General features: G+C 40.5%; 1 protein-coding gene across 3 annotated transcripts in view; it reads right to left on the reverse strand.

The window, feature by feature from the left end:
• Positions 1-3,399: 3,399 nt before the first annotated feature.
• The window catches only part of LOC147121211 (uncharacterized), a 93,203-nt gene continuing 77,493 nt past the window's right edge, over positions 3,400-19,109 (reverse strand). For all 3 annotated transcript variants that reach the window (XM_085981355.1, XM_085981357.1, XM_085981356.1), the window contains 4 exons: positions 17,375-17,444; positions 12,901-12,947; positions 6,353-6,411; positions 3,400-4,372 (listed from right to left, as the gene is read on the reverse strand). In XM_085981355.1, the coding sequence (XP_085837481.1) occupies positions 4,330-4,372; positions 6,353-6,411; positions 12,901-12,947; positions 17,375-17,444 (219 nt within the window). In that variant the 3' untranslated portion in view covers positions 3,400-4,329. The remainder of the gene's footprint in view (positions 4,373-6,352; positions 6,412-12,900; positions 12,948-17,374; positions 17,445-19,109) is intronic.

The following is a 19,109-nucleotide window of genomic DNA, read 5'->3' on the forward strand; positions in this document are numbered from 1 at the left end:
TTTTATAGTGCAGTAGTTTTGAAGGAAGTTGCTAATCTGTTTACTTCATGCATAGAAAAGGTAATAAACCAATATATTGTAATATAAACCTAGTTAGACCCACATCAAATTCTTAATGAATAACCCAATTTAAAAAAATTCTTTGTTCCTGGTGCAATCATCATTTTTCTCATATACATTTTTAATAACTTCCATTTTATCCCCTTCCTGTTCATTTTGAAGGAGTTTAATGAGCTATACCATATTCCGCCAGAGTTTGCAAGAGAACTGCGATTGTATGAATGAGAACGTCTACATCTGAGTGAGTATACAAGGCGAGTGTATGAGCAAAGGATTTGGGTTGGGGTTCAGTTTACGTGAGATGCCCGTTAGAGAGTATGCAGGAAAATGTATATGCCAACCATCACTGTTTCACACTGACGGTTAGCATTTTGACAGCATTTGCTGACAGTCAGCAGATTGGGCCTCTCCCCTCAGTGCTACTAATGCAAATTTTACCTGATGAAAGCCTTCCCCCAGGAGCTAATTGCAACTGGGCAATCTGGAAGTGCCTTAACAGACTTAGGACCAGTGTAGGTTGCTCAAAGGTGTCACTAAGCAAATGGGGATATTCAACCAGCCCAACAACTTGTGAATGTGGAACTGAGGCACAGACTATGCAACATCTCCTGCAATGCCCATCGTTAGAGGAACCCTGCACTGTTGCAGATCTTGCCGAATCCAACAAGGCGCAAAAATGTGTCCAGTTCTGGCTGGGCTATGTATAGACTGTCCGTGGACACAAGAAGAAGACGACCACCTATACTACAGGAAGAAATTAGGTACTTGGAGAAACTGGGTTTACTCAGGATCAACAAGATTATTTCTAAACTGCTGCTTGACCAATCTAATAGTATTCATTGAAAGGTAACAAAGGATAAAGGAGATGAAGCTTGTATGCATTTTAAAAGGTACTATGAGATCTGCAACAAAATTAAGAACACATGGATAAAGAAATTGTGGGAGGCAGAAAGCAAAGGTGTAAGAGGAAATTTCTCAGACTGTAAAGCTGTGGCAATGCTCCACCAGGCTGTGTTGGGGCCCCTTACATCATGTTGGAACCCCTCCAATTAAGTTTCCAACCACTCCCACCGGACTGATACAGCCCTTAGTCACAAATTACATCCTGTGTGACGGGTAAACTATGCATCCTTATCCTTCTCGACCTGTCTGCAGCCTTTGACTGTTAAACACACCATCCTCCTCCGTTATCCAGCTGCGTGGGATTACCCTCACCCAATTCCATTCCTATCCAGTTGTAGTCAGAGAATTACCTGCAATAGCTTCTCTTCCTGCTCCCACACCATTACTTCTGTAGTCCCCAAAGGATCTATCTTTGGCCTCCTATTTCTCATCTAGATGCTGCCCCTCAGCAAAATCATCTGAAAACACATCAGGTTTCACATGTACACTGATGACATCCAGCTCTACCACACCATCACCTCTCATGACCCCTTGATTGCCTGATTTGTCACACTGGTTGTCCATATTGGATGAGCCACAATTTTCTCCAACTAAATATTGGGAAGACCAAAGCCAGTATGTTCAGTCCCCCCTACAGTTACCTACCAGACTCCATCCCTCTCCCTGGCCACTGACTGAGGCTAAACCAGACTTTGCAACCGTGGTGTCCTATTTGACCATGAGCTGGCCAAACCCATAATCCTCCACCACCAATACCACCTACTTCACCCCTGCCTCAGCTCATCTGCTGCTGAATCCATACCCTTGTTACCTCTAGACATGACTATTGCAATGCTCTCCTGGCCAACCCCTCACCTTACACCCTCCATAAACTTGAGCTCAAAACTCTGCTACCCGTATGCTAACTTGCACCAAGTCCCATTCACCTATGCTCGCTGGCCTACATTAGCTCCCAGTCCAACAACCTCAATTTTAAAATCATCATCCATTTTTCAAATCCTGCCAGGCTCTCGCCCTCCCTATAACTGTAACCTCCTCTAGCCCTACAATCCTCAGAGATCTTTGCGCTCCTCCAATTCTGGTTTCTTGCCCATCTGATATTCTTCATCCTACCATGCCTCGAGCTGCCTAGGCCCCAAACTCAAGAATTCCCTCCCTAAACCTCTCCAGCTGAATATCTACCTCCTTGACCAAGCTTTTGGTTACCTAGCTTAATATCTCATGTGGCTTGGTGTCAAACTTTGTTTGAGAATTGGTCCCATAAACCTTGGAAGTTTTAATAAGAGGTAGCAGATGCACTTTAATATGGATAAGTGTGAGGGAATGTATTTTGGGATAGAAAAAAAATAGGAGTATACAGCTAATGGAAAGAAACTTGAGGGTGTGGATGAACAGTGAGCCGAGTGTTCAACTGCATAATTCCCTGAAAGTGTAAGTACAGGTAGAAAAAGTCAAACTTAAGGTATAGAGTTCAAAAACAATACTGCTAATGCCAGAGTTATAGCATGCTGTGCAATTGGGGCACTCCATTAGAGTACACTGAACACAGGTTATCAGGATAATGACAGGCATGGGAAATCAATCAGTTACATGGAGGAGCTTGGGATACTGGGACTACTTCCACTGGGGCAGAGACGGTCTAGCGGATATTTAATAAAAGTTTAAAATTACCAAGAGTTTTGATACAAATGAAAGGAGAAAGACTATTTGCTCTGGTTGGGGGGGGGGGGGGTCAATGATGAGAGGTTAGCAATTGAAAATTAAGCAACAAGAGGGGTTGGAAGAAATTATTTTGTTGTTGGCGTCAGCTGCGGCTCATCTCTAGAGTCTGAAGGTTGTGGGTTGAAGTCCCATTCCAGAGACAGGAACACATAATCTAGTCTGACACAAGTGCAGTACTGAGGGCGTGCTGCTCTGTCTGTGGTGCCGCCTTTTGGATGAAACGATAAACTGCGGCTCCGTCTGCCCTCTCGGGTGGACGTAAAAGATCCCATGGCACTATCCCGTGTCCTGGCCAATATTGTTCCTGCAACCAAAATCACACAAGAGATTATCTAGTCATCATCACATTGCTGTTTGTGGGACCTTGCTGTGTACAAATTGGCTGCCGAGTTTCCTACAATACAAGTGACTACATTTCAAAAGTGTTGAAAAGCACTTTGGGTGTCGAGGTCGTGAAACGCGCTATATAAAATGCATATTCTTTATTTATTGGAGCATGGAATACATTGCCTCTAGTTGTCGTCCAGTTAGAAATCATTGTTTCAAATATTTATCCAGTTTTCCCTTAAAAGCAGAGAAAGCTACAGGGCTATGAGTGTGCAGGGCAGTGGTATTAATTTTGGATTACCTTAGTAAAGAGCCAGCGTAGACATAATTAGCCAGATGGCCTCCTTCTGTGCTGTAAATTTCTATGGTTCACACACCAAGTCCATATTTTGTCTGTAAGCTTTATTTATTCTTTTATTTCACAATGCATTCCCCAGACCAAAGCCCGAGCCCAATTCATTTACAATGCAATGTTCATTCTCACATTTGTGCATCAAACAATGCTTGAAATTTCCAAGTTACATTTATTTGTAGCATTGGCATTAGATATTCAGTCCACAAATAATCAGAAGTACAGATAAAATGTTGCTATAGGTGTGTTCATACATTTCTTGCTACACAGATGAAAGTTTGATGACTTGTACATTTATGCAGAGATATTTTAATTTTATGGAATATATATATATCTCTTACTGTATGCTTCAGTGCTGTGGCTCCATCTTTAAAATTCAGTTAACTCTGAAATGTCAAGCACTGCGGAGTTACTCACATCAACTCCTTAAGCTTAGGTGAAACACTAACTGGGTAATTGTTAAAACAGTAAAATCTTAATACAGCGAAGGGTTTTAGTCAGAAAAGCAAGACCTCAAATTTCACTACAATGGTACAGTAAATATTTTGAGCGCATGGGGTTAGAAATTTGCACCAACCTCACAGCATAGATTCTACAAACAGTGTGCAAACTGGGGACAGGGAATACCAAAAGCTCCAACTGCACCATGATTTGTTTTCACATAGTAAAGACACTACCCCTGACAAGTGCAATGTACAGCTTCTCAAATCTTTAATACAAACCAGTGTTCTCTGTACCAAATGAGATAAATAAACTGAATTCAAACTTCTTACACATTAGTATTTGTGATATAATGGATCATGAAATAGACTACAGTTAAACACTGTTTCTGTTACTACCAAAATGGAAAAGATTTGCAAATTACACTGCAGTTCCAAGGCTATTTTGTTCTTCCCAACCCTCCCTGTGACAATCCAAGTGACAGCCCAGCAGACAACATGCCATGAAGCACAGGACAGGCTCCTTTACTCCGTTTTCCTCTTCAGACCAGGAACTTTAGCTTGAATCCTAAAATACAAAGAATTAAATTGATGTATGCTTCATAATTTTCCCATATTTCACTTTTGAAAAAGATTAATGTTATAAATACTAGCCTGCTCCATTACATCAGTAGTCATGATTAAATATTTATGCCAAAAACGAATGCAAAAATTAAAAGTTTAGACAAACAAAGGCTAAGCAAACTAGATGCACATCAGGTATGGTTTTAATACACATTCATAAATGGGAACAAAAAAAATTCTGAAATTGCAGTTCCTCTTGCTTAAAGCTGTGGACATTATGGAGCCAAGTCTAATCATGGAGGATGTAAACCAGACAGTCAAAATTTCTGAATTCCATGCATATGGAGCAGATGCAGTAGACTTGCAATTCATGCTTTAAAACATATACAACAAACTGAACAACAAAGCTTGGGCATTGACAAAATGTGTAAATATTATGACTCAAGATAATTATGCACAAAAAATCAGCACATTCAAAAACCATAAGCAGCCCGACTTTAAAGTAAGCTAGGCTAATCCCTGCACCAGATACTATTTTAAACCAATAATTGGCACCACAGGCCAAACACAACCCGAGTCTCCAAAAGGATGGTTCAGAAAATAGTAGAGTGAAGATGCAGCCAGAGAATAGTACTGATTGTTCAAGCCACACAGATCCCAATTCATTTGACACAACTGACATTACGTTCAAGGTATGGGCTGTATAGCTTTTCCCAAACAAATGATGGTTGAACACAAAATAATAGCCCTATGCTATATGTAACTGCAACAATTCATACCACAATATAAAAGCAGCATTAGCACATGCTTTTGCACTTCGTGCTGCTGGCTCCCAACGCACAGGTCTCGCTCAGCTACCTGCAATAGCAAAGTAAACTTGGTAAATTTAACATGGCTGGTGGCCAGAAATGTATTTTCTTTTAATTAAACTGCTGGTGACCCTAGAAGAGCATTAGAGCAATATAAAAGATCTTTCATATGCATCAACCTAACGAGGAGTACTGGGAAAGCATCCAATAAGAAATGTGTTCAACCCTTGTATAACAACATTTCATATTACAGGACTATTCAATGCCACTGTTGCATTAAAAACAAAAGTAACTTTTGCAACATCCTCTGCAAGGGACAACTAGGCTACTGAACAGCATATGAACTGGTACAAGTCAATCTAATAATGATAAAACTGATGCCAAGAATTTCAACAAGATGGATGCAGATCTCTTCAATGGTGCAGACAAGCTGAAAGTGTTCCAAATCAGGCTGCACACTGTTACAACTACACAATTGCTCACGAAGGTTATGAAAAGTTGATTACATGGAGAAATTATGGATTACTGAAAGGGCATAGGAACCACACCATTACAGCAACTTGCAAGCCTAAGAACTGCCCTTAAGAGCCCTAAACATCTGCCCCAAAAGAAAACAGTTCATGGCATAACAAATGACTTGAATGGATCTATTTTTACCAGAACCATTTCATTGCAGCATATCAAATTCAATTAACTCAAATCCTAATACATTACCATCTTTTCAAACTGTGCAACACAGAAAGCAACTAAGTTATGGAATTGTTAATATCCCAAAATACATACAAATGCTATTTACAGCACAGCTAAAATCAAAATGTGAGGGATATGTTTAATAATCACTCAGGAACATACCAAACCTGTATAGAGGACTTTTCCAAATTACACAAGCATTTTCTCATGTGCAAGATCAACACTGCACTAGAGTTCTACAAATGCATTTTCTGAAGATAACTGCTCAATTTCCCTTGGATTTAGCAGATATGAACATTAGTGCTATATGCATATTTTGCAAGGCAACAACCTCCTAGAGATGGGAAGTTACTATATATTAGATCTATATATAAAATCGAAGGAACCAATGGCCAGAAAGAAAACAGGGCATTGCTTAACCACAGTACTAAAAAAGCAACATAGCTGCCACATAAATGGTGTTCCCAAATGCTTTGTATACTTACTTAGTAGTGACCTCTCTAATCTGCTTACTTGCTATCCCTATGTAATGATCAATTTGAGCCTAAAGAGGAAATAAAAACAGGTAAATGTGTATTCATATATTTAATATAATTCTGTGGGATGCCTCACAGCATGGGTAAATGGCTCCAGCTGATCCCAGTCTTCCTGTACAGGCCAGCAACAGTTTCTTCATTATCATGTACAGGCCACTTTGACATTAGAGGAAGGTTTGGGGAAAAATAGCAAAGCCATTCATTCATGTGCAAAACTACCCATGAACAGTTGCCTTGCATACAAATAGGAGAGTAGATACTGCAACAACCAGATCAGACTTAAATACAGAACTGCTTAAAAGCAAAAGCAGCATACTTGTATTCTCAGCAAATTCAGTTATCTCTCAGAATTCAAGGATCACCACCATTAATTTTGAAGACCTCAATGAGGGCCAGAGAAAATTTCCAGCTTAAGATAATAGAAAATCTTACTTCAGCAGCTCATTGTCACTCAAAACATACAGTAATATGGTTAGTGACCAGGTGTATGCTGGGAATATGGGGAAAAGCAAGTTCTCAAGAGCCATTTAGCTTGAGTAGTTTAATAAAAGTCAGTACCTAAATAACAGATTTCAACATTAATCAAAAGAAATAAATTCATCAAGAAATGCAATATTACCGTTGTTGATGAGACGGCAGGGGATAATATAGCTGGTATGCATATATTATAAAGTATTAGTTGTTTCTTGCAGACAGAAACTCTTCCAGAGTTAAAAATGACCTATCCAGTAGCAACAGCACATGGTAGATCATCACACTAACTGAAATGCAACATGCTAATCAGGAGGTTGGAACTCACTATCAACTAAATTCATTTGAATGTCATGGGACTCAGGAGAGGATTAATGCAGTGTTTTTACCAATTTAAGGAAACTATTCATTATCAGGTACTTGTTTAATAGGGCTTCATTGTTGTGGCATTCTACTTTTAATACCTATACTCCTGAAAACCTAGCACATATATACACACAATTTTTTGGGTGGTAGTGAAAATGAGGAACAGCCAAGACAGCTGTACAAATCACCAAACCTCAATTTCAAGCCCAAGACTATTGAAGAGTGAATCTACCAATTTTATCCATCTACATCTATACTTTCTCTCCCCCACCAGTCCCTCCAAAAAAAATTGATCCCATTAGCTGCACATTATGTAAAATAACCCAGTGCCATTTTCACCAGATTGTTTGTAATGTCAACATTTGAAAGTATGGGTATGATCTATACAAGTTTTCAACTCTAAATAAAACATTTTTTACATCTGTAACACTGTCGCATCTCAAAATGCTTCAAACAACTAAATGCTTTTGAAGTGTGACCATGTAGGCAATTGTGGCAGCCACTTTACCACAAATGTTAATGAAGTGACTGATCAGATGATCTGCTTTTAGCATCACTGGGGGTTGGAGGCAATGTTAACCAAGACACCAGGAGAACACTCTGTTCTTAGAATCATATAATGGTTACAACATTTGGCGATTTGGCCTGTCGAACCCGTGCCAGCTCTCTGCAAGAGCACTTCAGCTAGAGCCACTCCCCCACCTTTTCCCCGTAGCTGTAAGAATTTTCTCCTTCAGGTTTTTATCCAATTCCCTTTGAAAGCCACAACTGAATCTGCCTCCACTACCCTCTCAGGCAGTGAATTCCAGATCCTAACCTCTCGCTGCGTAAAAAGGTTTTTCCTCATGTCGCCTTTGGTTCTTCTGCCAATCATCTTAAATCTGTGTCCTCTGGTTCTCGACCCTTCCGCCAATGGGAACAGTTTCTCTATCTACTCTGTCTAGACCCCTCATGATTTTGAACACCTATTAAATCTCCTCTCAACCTTCTCTGCTCTAAGGAGCTCAACCCCAGCTTCTCCATTCTATCCACGTAACTGAAGTCCGTCATCTCCCTGGAAACATTCTTGTAAATCTTTTCTGCACCCTCTGAGGCCTTCAGATCCTTCCTATAGTGTGCTGCCCAGAATTGGACACAATACTCCAGTTGAGGCCGAACCAGTGTTTTATAAAGGTTCATCATAATGTCCTTGCTTTTGTATTCTATGCCTCTATTTAATGAAGCCCAGGATCCCAGATACTTTTTTATCCACTTTCTCAACCTGCCCTGCCACCTTCAACGATTTGTGCATATATACCCCCAAGGGTCTCTGTTCATGTATCCCCTTAAGTATTGTACCCTTTAGTTTATATTGCATCTCCTCGTTCTTCCTTCCAAAATGCATCACTTCACACTTTTCTGTGTTAAATTTCATCTGCCACGTGTCCGCCCATTCCACCAGCCTGTCTATGTCTTCTTGAAGTCTATCACTACAGAATTTGTTCATCTCTGTTTGGCATAAAAAAAATTTAAAAAGTGACTCAACCGTGGTTAACGAGGGAAATTAGGGATAGCATAACATCCAAGGAGAGGACATATAAATTGGCCAGAAAAAGCAGCAAACTTGAGGATTGGGAGCAGTTTAGGATTCAGCAAAGGAGGACAAAGGGATTAATCAAGAGGGGGAAAATAGAATGAGCGTAAGCTTGCAGGGAACATAAAAACTGACTAAAAGCTTCTATAGATATGTGAAGAGAAAAAGATTGGTGAAGTCAAGCGTAGGTCCCTTGTAGTCAGAATCAGGGGAATTTATAATGGGGAACAAAGAAATGGCAGACCAATTAAATACATACGTTGGTTCTGTCTTCACAAAGGAGGACACAAATAACCATCCAGAGATGTTGGGGAACATAGGGTCTAATGAGATGGAGGAATTGAATGAAATTAGTATTTGTAGGGAAATGGTGTTAGGGAAATTGACAGGATTGAAGGCCGATAAATCCCCAGGGCCTGATAATCTACATCCTAGGGTACTTAAGGAAGTGGCCCTAGAAATAGTAGATGCATTGCTGGTCATCTTCCAAAATTCTAGAGACTCTGGAACAGTTCCCATGGATTGGAGGATAGCTAATGTAACCCCACTATTTAAAAAAGGTGGTAGAGAGAAAACGGGAAGCCTGACATCGGTAGTGGGGAAAATGCTAGAGTCCATTATAAAAGATGTAATAGCAGAGCACTTGGAAACAGTGACAGGATAGGACAAAGTCAACATGGATTTACAAAAGGTAAATCATGCTTGACTAATCTACTGGAATTTTTTGAGGATGTAACTGGTAGAATAGATAAGGGAGAACCAGTGGATGTGGTGTATTTGGACTTTCAGAAGGCTTTCGATAAGGTCCCGCATAAGAGATTGGTGTGCAAAGTTAAAGCACATGGGATTAGGGGTAAGGTACTGACTTGGATAGAGAACTGGTTGGCAGACAGTAAGCAAAGAGTTGGAATAAACAGGTCTTTTTCCGAGTGGCAGACAGTGACTAGTGGGGTACCGCAGGGATCGGTGCTAGGACCCCAGCTATTCACAATATATATTAATGATCTAGACGAGGGAACTAGATGTAATATCTCCAAGTTTGCAGACGACACAAAGCTGGGTGGGCATGTGTGCTGTGAGGAAGATGCCGAGAAACTTCGGTATGATTTGGACAGGTTGGGTGATTATACTGCATCTGCCCAATGTGGATATATGCTAGGTTATCCACTTTGGTGGCAAAAACAGGAAATCAGATTATCTGAATGGCAATAGATTGGGAAAAGGGGGAAGTGCAACAAGACCTGGGTGTCCTTGTGCACCAGTCGCTGAAGGTAAGCATGCAGGTGCAGCAGGCAGTTAAGGCGGCAAATGGTGTTGGCCTTCATAGCGAGAGGATTTGAGTACAGGAGCAAGGATGTCTTGCTGCAATTGTACAGGGCCTTGGTGAGACCACATCTTGAGTATTGTGCGCAGTTTTGGTCGCCTTATCTGAGGAAGGATGTTCTTGCCATGGAGGGAGTGCAGCGAAGATTCACCAGACTGATACCTGGGATGGCAGGAATGACGTACGAGGAGAGATTGGGTCGATTAGGCTTATATTTGCTAGAGTTTAGAAGAATGAGAGGGGATCTCATTGAAACTTATAAAATTCTAACAGGACTAGACAGACTAGATGCAGGAAGGATGTTCCTGATGGCAGGGGAGTCCAGCACCAGGGGTCACAGTCTAAGGATAAGGAGGGATAAGCCATTTAGGACTGAGATGAGAAGGAATTTCTTCACCCAGAGAGTGGTGAAACTGTGGAATTCTCTACCACAGAAGGCAGTTGAGGCTAAACTTATTAAATATATTCAAGGAGTTAGATATATTGGTTAAGGCTAAAGGGATCAAGGGATATGGGGAGAAAGCAGGGACAGGGTACTGAATTTGGATGATCAGCCATGATCTCATTAAATAGCAGAACAGGCTCGAGGGGCCGAATGGCCACTCCTGCTCCTATCTTCTAGGTCTATCCTCCTCACTGTGCACTGTACTTCCAAGTTCTGGGTCATCTGCAAATTTTGAAATTGTGCCCTGTACACCAAAGTCCAAGTCATTAATATACATCAAGAAAAGCAGTGGTCCTAGTGCCGAACCCTGGGGTACACCACTGTGTACCTTCCTTCAGTCTGAAAAAAAAATCAATCACTACCCTGTTTCCTGTCACTTAGCCAATTTCATATCCATGCTGCCACTGTCCCTTTTATTCCATGGGCTTCAACCTATTATGTGGCACTTTATCAAACGCCTTTTGGAAGTCCATGTACACCACATCAATCGCATTACCTTCATCAACCCCCTCTGTTACCTCAAACAACTCAATCAAATTAGTCAAACAAGATTTGCCTTTAACAAATCTGTGCTGGCTTTCCTTAAATTAATCCATACTTGTCCAAGTGACTTAATTTTGGCCCGGATTATAGTTTCTAAAAGTTTCCCCACTACCGAGGTTAAACTGACTGGCCTGTAGTTGCTGGGTTTATCCGTGCATCCTTTTTTGACTAAGGGTGTAACATTTGCAATTCTCCAGTCCCTGGCACCAGCCCCGTATCCAAGGAGGATTGGAAGATTATGGCCAGTACCTCCGCGATTTCCACCTTTACTTCCCTCAGCATCCTAGGATGCATCCCATCCGGTCCTGGTGACTTATCTACTTTAAAGTACAACCAGCCTTTCTAGTACTTCCTTCCTCATCAATTTTTATCCCATCCAGTATCCCAACTACCTCCTCGTTCACTACGACTTCGGCAGCATCTTCTTCCTTGGTAAAGACAGATGCAAAGTACACATTTAGTACTTCAGCCATCACGCATAGGTCTCCATTTTGGTCCCTAATCGGCCCCACCACTCCTCTTACTACCCGTTTACTATTTATATGCCTATAGAAGACTTCTGGGTTCCCTTTTATGTTAGCGGTCAATCTATTCTCATACTCTCTCTTTGCCTCCCTTATTTCCTTTTTCCACTTTCCCTCTGAACTTTCTATATTCAGCCTGGTTCTCACTTGTATTCTTAACCTGACATCTGTCATACACCCCCTTTTTCTGCTTCATCTTACTCTTTATCCCTTTCGTCATCCAGGGAGCTCTGGCTTTGGTTGCCCCACCTTTCCCCCTTGTGAGAATGTACCGTGACTGTACCCAAACCATCTCATTAAAAGCAGCCCATTGTTTGATTAGTTTTGCCTGCCAATCTTTGATTCCAATTTACCCGGGCCAGATTCATTCTCAACCCACTGAAATTGGCTTTCCTCCAATTAAAGTATTTTTACTCTAGCTTGCTCCCTGTCCTTTTCCATAGCTAATCTAAACCTCGATACTCTGATCACTGTTCCCTAAATGTTCCCCTAACACTTGCTCTACTTGACCCACCTCATTCCCCAAAACCAGATCCAGCAATTCCTCGTTGGGCCAGAAACATACTGATCAAGTTCTGCTGAACACACACTTCAGAAATCTTCCCCCGCTCTGCCCTTTATAGTATTACTATCCCAGTCTATATTAGGATAGTTGAAGTCCCCCATTATCACTCTAGTTCTTGCATCTTTCTAATTTCCCTGCAAATTTGCTCCTCTTTATCCTTCCCACTAGTTGACAGCCTATAGAGTTGGGAGGAGCACTCCTGCTCCTCCACACTCCACAGAAGGGGAAGTAAAAAACTTTCCCCATCATTTCTTCAGTGGTCTCTTCAAAAGGACCATTGTTTAAGCTGCTGTAGAACTGAAAACTAGTCTGAGCTTGCACAGCACATGCTCTACCTAGTTTTTCCACTCATTTTGCAGCAGAGTCCTAAAATAGGTGTATTCTTTGCATATTTATATTGATCCAATGCCGATTTCAGCTGGCTGTCAGGGATGCCTAAACAGTAAGGACCAATATGGTGGCAGTCATGCCACCAGCGCAGATTAGGTGCAAGACCTCGCGCTATTGGTATACACTGAACCCGTTTTATACCCAAAATATAGGCAAAACACATCAATTTATCCCCTAGTGTGTACTATGGCCCACGCCAAGATGTCAGATCAGGCCAACAATCTAAACTGAGTTTCACACTCCTGCTGTAGGAGAAAGGGGAGGCACTAAAACATACATGAATTTCTGACACTTACCTGGTGTCTTTCATAAACAACAGGAATGCTGAAAACTGCTACCAGAGCTACAGGTAAATAAAAATCAATCTTTCAGTATATAATACTTTAATAAATAGCATGTTAAAAACCTGAAGCCAGTTAAAAAAAAAATACAGCCACTTGTACAAATATATTCATTGCATAATTTTTTTTTCTTCCTTACAGAAAGATTTCTAATCCTCAGTAATTTCTGCCCCAATTTTACATTATCTTCTTCAGGTAACAGTGTGGTATAATTCAGATACAGATACCAACTTTATAGCTCCTTGAAAAGACATACTAGAATAATTTAGACAGGATCCCCCTCTGGTCAGTTTAGCACCTCTAGAAAAGAACTGCAAAATTGACTCCTAAGGAAGTCAGAACATAAGCCTCAATCCAGACAAGTCAGATGCTCTTAAGACTGTTGCTAATTCAATTTACATTTCAACTTAACTCTTAAATTTGATAAACTTATTTTAGGTGAGATTTAACAGTTCTTTCTCAGTAAGTACCATCAGCACTGCTGTTGCACAAAGTAGTGACATGGAGACAAGGCACCTCATCCCATGGTCATGGAAGTAAAACTAGACATTTTTATACAACTGGCCTTCATTCTCCCAAGTTAGGTTACACATACCTTTTCACCCCCACAAGGTAATATAACCTGTGCAACTGGGAAAAGTCAATTGAGATTTTTGTTGCTTTAATGGACCAGAGGTAGAATCCATTTAGCTTTTTCCTAATAGAATTATGTAGAACTATTTATGTTTCTCACCTAGCAGGTAATGAAGATGGGAAAGGAGCTGCACGAACACAAGATTTTGGTGTTCTGTTATCAATATCCAGGCACCACAAAGAAACAATCTTTGAATTTCTACACTTTGAGCAAAGCCACACAAGTAGACAATCTGGTAAAACTATCCTGATAGATTTATGCCAATTGCAGCCAACCAAAACTAATTGGGGCTGGGTTCCAGAATATTACTCTTATTAAATAGTCTAAGGAAAACAAAAAATATTCAAAAAGCCCTCCCCCAAAAATAAACAATTTTGCTTCTAGAAAACTACCCTGGCCCCGATCTGGAAGACAACTAAAACTTGCATTTATATAGTGTCTTCAACATCAAAAAACATCCCAAGGCACCACAGGGAAGCTTGGGAAAAAATTGACACTGCGACCAAGGAGGTATTAGGAGTGGTGATGAAAAGCTTGGCCATACAGCAGAGTTTTAAAAAGGTCCGAGGAGGAGGGAGAGCTAGAAAGGCAGAGGGGTGTAGGAAAGAAATCCCAAAGCATGGGATCTAGGCAGCTGATGACAGGGCTTGCACAAGAGGTTGGGGTCAGAGGAAATGAGATGCCGGGGGGGGGGGGGCGGGGGAAGAAAGATGGTTTGTAACACTGGAGGGAGGAGTTCAAAAGGTAGGGAGGGGCAAGGCAACGCAACAAACGAGATTTAAAAGACAAGGATGAGAATTTTAAAGTTGAGGCCTTGGGGAACTAGGACAGAGCAGCAAGAACAGGGATGATGGACAAAAGACTGGATATAGAATACAGGCAGCAGAGTTCTGAAGCTTATGGAGGATGAGGGCCAGCCAGAAAAACACATTGGAAGAGTCAGGTCTGGAGGTGACAAAAGCATGGTTAGGGTTTCAGTGGCAGATGGGCCAAGTTACAGGCAGATGCGGTCTTTGTTTGAGTGGAGCTGGAGTCAGTGGCTCAGTTTCGGGTCAAATAGGGAACCAAAGTTTTGAACATTCTGGTTCAACCCGAGCCAGTGGCCAGGGAGAGAACTGGAGTTGGTGGCAGGGCTGCAGACAATGTCTTTGATTTTCCCATGGTTTAACTAGAGGAATTTGCTAATCAACCAAAACTGGATGTCAGACAAGCAGTCTGATAGCACAAAGGTAGTGAAATCAAGAATCAGTGGAGGGGTAGAATTGTGTCATCAGCTTGCATGTGAAAGCTAACCCATGTCTGTAGATGGCGTCGCCAAAGGGCAGCATGTACGAAAATAATGGTGAGTCAATTCAGTTTCAGAAGGGGCAGATTCTACCTGACCAACTCTTGCATTTTTTTTTCCCCTGAGGTAGTGACAGCCAAAATGGGCATTGGAGTTCTATGGCATAGTACACAGACTTAAAGAAAACTTAAAGTTCCAGATGAAAGGCTGCAATACAAGATCAAGGTGATGGGTACCCAAATACAACTTGGAATGAGACAAGGCATTGATGGAGAGGAAGTGGCAGGGATATTGAGTGAAGTTGGGCTGGGAAAATATACTGAGTGGAGTGCCCAAGAATCAGTGCTGGGGTTGGTACTGTTTTTATGTACATACATGATTCAGAAACACAAAATAGGTTGTCCAATATTGAAGTTGATGCTAAACTGGAAGGGTGGTGTGAAGTGGTAGGGAATTGCAGAAAGACCTAGATGCTATTTGCAAGAGGCGAAAACTATAGCAGTTGAAATGAGAGATGAATACAAGGTATTACCATACTGGAAGAAAAATGGGGTACATAATGAACGATGTTTAACTAGCTCGGATGAGGCAGAGATTTGGGATTGATGGACATAATTTAAGCCAGGTGTTACACAGCAGCAATTATAGCAAACAGAATGCAGACCTACATTATCAAATCAGCAGAGTTCAAATCTGAGGCCATCAGACTGAAGCTGTACAGTGCTTTGGCCAGGCACATCTTAAATGGTGCATTCAATTCTACTCAGAGATAAGAAATATCCAAGCCCTGGAAGCTATGCAGAGAAGAGCTACAAGGCAGGCCCCAACTGCCAGAGGATGGAATCCAGAGGAAGTTTGAAAAATCTGGACCTGTCAGCCTTCACCCCATCCTATCTCTAATCTCCTTCAGCCCCAGAGATATCTGCACTCCTCTAATTCTGCCCTCGAGCATCCCTGCTTATAATCACTCAACCTTTGGTGGCCGTGCCTTCTTTTGCCTAAGCCCTAAGCTCTGGAATTCACTGCCTAAACCTCTGTCTCGCTACCTCTCTTTCCTCCTTTAAGTTGCTCCTTAAAACCAAACTCTTTGACCAAGCTTTTGGTCACCTGCCCTAATTTATCCTTGCGACTCGGTGTCAAATTTTGTCTTAAAATATTCGCAGCACCTTGGGACGTTTTACTACATTAAAGGCGCTATATAAATACAAGTTGTTGTTGAAATGATATGAGGACCTTGTAGATGTACAGTCAACATCTCAATTTAAAGTTGTTTAATTCAAATTACTGGATAATTCAAATTTTTAACCACAACAATTACTGCATCAGTAGGAAACTGTATAAAAGATAATGGCTCGTGTTTTCCAATCGGAGGCTTCCCGCTTGCGGAGGCCTCCGATCTGGGAAAAATCTACGGACTTACCACATATCCCAGAGGCACATGCAGTTCACAAGCGTCCCTGGGATCACTTGGGCCATGTGGAGCCAATAGGAGAAGGGAATCTCCTTCATACACTTAACAGATAGACCTGTCAAATATATGAATGGAGATCAGCCCAAAAACCACTTCAAAACATTAAATCATTTTTTTTTTAAATCACATTTTAAAAAATGGAGTTGAAATTACAATAGATTCAATATTTTAAACCAAATTAAATTTTTTGAAGAGTTTTTTTTTTAAAAACAGGGCTAAAAATAAACTTTTTTAAAAGTATTTTTAAATGATAAATATGAGTGAAAACATTTTTTTAAACTTTCAACTCTTATGCTGGTAAAAGGCATTATATAAATGCAAGTTATTGATTTTAAAAGCAGCTGGTGTGCTTCTGGAGCGATTTGCATTGGGCACTGGGAACGCAGGGGTAAGCTCTACGGCTTTTCTGCAGGCTGAGGTTCTCCAGAAAGCGGAACTATCCACTCGCAGAGGCCCTTCTCTAGGGCAGGCGTCCGATCTGTCAAGAGCATTCTTAACAGATCGGAAATGCCGGATTTCAGTGCATGCGCTTGGCATGCCTGAAACCAGCATTTCAGAGGTCCCTACGGGGTGTGTACACAGCCCGTAGGCATCAGAATATACAGCCCACTAAATTGAATAGAAAATTTTAATCCAAAAGTACTTTTTCCCCCAAGTTAAACCACTACTGCAAGCTGATAAAAAAAAGCAATCTCAGGACCAATGTCAGTAAGTACTTCTTCACATGGAAGTGATTAGTAGCTGGAATGGTCTCCAAGGAAGGATACGAGGCAAAAAGAGGCAACTGTATACCGTGACAGGAGAATCATAGGTTTCTGTAGGAGCGTTACATTTTGGGACTATTTCAGCTCTCATTTTAGAGCATTCTTATGGATGAGTTGGAACACCCAATTTTGTTTTAAAGTATACATATACTTGGTTAAAATATAAATGCAAGATTTTAAAGTTAGATGTGACAAATGTAAATAAATAGAGCCACATCTTTAGTGAACAGAAGAGGAATAGAATATACAAGCACAAAGTACAAATAAAGACTTACCTATTATCAGCAGGGTCAGCCCATTAAACAAGGCACCAACATACGTGAGCAGCCACATCAGCACTGAAAACTAATGGAAGGAAAATAAAAACATTTATAATTTAGAGACTTTTTAAAATCGACAAAATCCAAAACAATGTTAAATAATTGTCTAGTCTTCAAAAAGTAAAATCAAATAAGTGGAAGTGATTTCAGGTAAGCCCTGGTAAATTATATACAGTAACTAGCAATGGGGTTGGGATCCAAAACTATAGCTATTCTGTTTTGGTAAACAAAGAGATTCAACAGATTAAATGTGTGCTGATCATAAACTGGGGCAAAGTGACATTTTCCAATGGCAATCTGATCCAAACCTTCTCCCAAAAGACCTCCAGAGTTTAACAGGATTAATGAATTATATAACATTGCAATAGTAATATATTGGGACAGTCCTTTAAGATTAAATGTACTAACTACTTAATTGCCACAGATAATACAAAAGGGCATTTTCAATGGAAAAAGAGCCTTCAATTTAAATATATGCTAGTAATTCAGACTTCAGAAGTAGATATGCAAATTTCACATCTACCAAAGCCTAGAAAGAAGAAAGTCTCAAGGAATTTTAAAAGATTTAGCACGTTGCATAAGAGGTTTGCCAAGGTTGGCCTGTTTGTACTAGTCCAAGCACCAAAGCAGACAACGGTCATAATAAATTGGTGTTCTGTACTAAGATGACAACGGAAAAATAATTTAGACAGGAAATGAGTGAACAAATGTCACCAGTACTGGACCATAAAGCTGTCACTAAAAAACTATGAAATTCCTCTAGTATTAAAAATGCTACACATTTATCAGACAAGAGGCTGAAACTCCACTCTGCATCAGGCACACAAAATATAGATCAAGTTGGTGTGGTCCAGCTTGCCCAATGGACATTACCAATCTCCTGCCTCATTTCAGCACAAAATACCCAAATTCAAACTTTCCTGCCAACAGGAAGTACAGGTGCCACTTTAAGCTGCACCAACACATTTCTACTACTGCCTTGGAAATCCCAACCCCTGCGTTCCCAGTGCCCAATGCAAATCACTCCAGAAGCACACCAGCTGCTTTTAAAATTAATAACTTACATTTATATAACGCCTTTAATAGTAAAACATCCCAAGGCATGGGGAAAACCAGGGAATACCTGCCTGTGCGCTAGTATCACAATCTGCCAGGCAAACTGCATTAATCCCACTAATGTGCCAGGAACATAATTTTAGCTCTTAATTTCCAAGATGTGAGAAACATAGGCCTATTTTCTCTCATTAGCAAATTCAAAATGTTGCATAGAAATGGCACGAATTCCTTTTCAGTTCAAATGCCAAAGTAAACTCCTCCCTAACGATGAGCTGAATACATACCGTAGCACCTCTACCAATGAAATGGAAATGAGTCCAATTATCTTTAAAGAATACTAACTCCAGATTCATCCCAGCACCAACACATTAAAAAAGGTTACATTTTACTACACAATAAACTAGAGTTCACACTTTATTTTAAAATTAATTTGAATATACTTCATTCTATGATGAAAATAACTTAAAATATTTTAAAACAGTAAATTATGGATTTTAAACTCATTTACTCGAGGTACACCAACTCCTAGTTTTTATGATTTACTGAGATTAGAACTTTGTCAGAGCTCTCTATTGATGCCATAAATGGAAATCTTCCAAATATTTAATGTCAGTTATTTCACAATCTAATCTGC

This window comes from Somniosus microcephalus, chromosome 3 (assembly GCF_052327205.1).
Source record: "Somniosus microcephalus isolate GS21.2 chromosome 3, FLI_Smic_1.0, whole genome shotgun sequence".
NCBI lineage: Eukaryota > Metazoa > Chordata > Chondrichthyes > Squaliformes > Somniosidae > Somniosus > Somniosus microcephalus.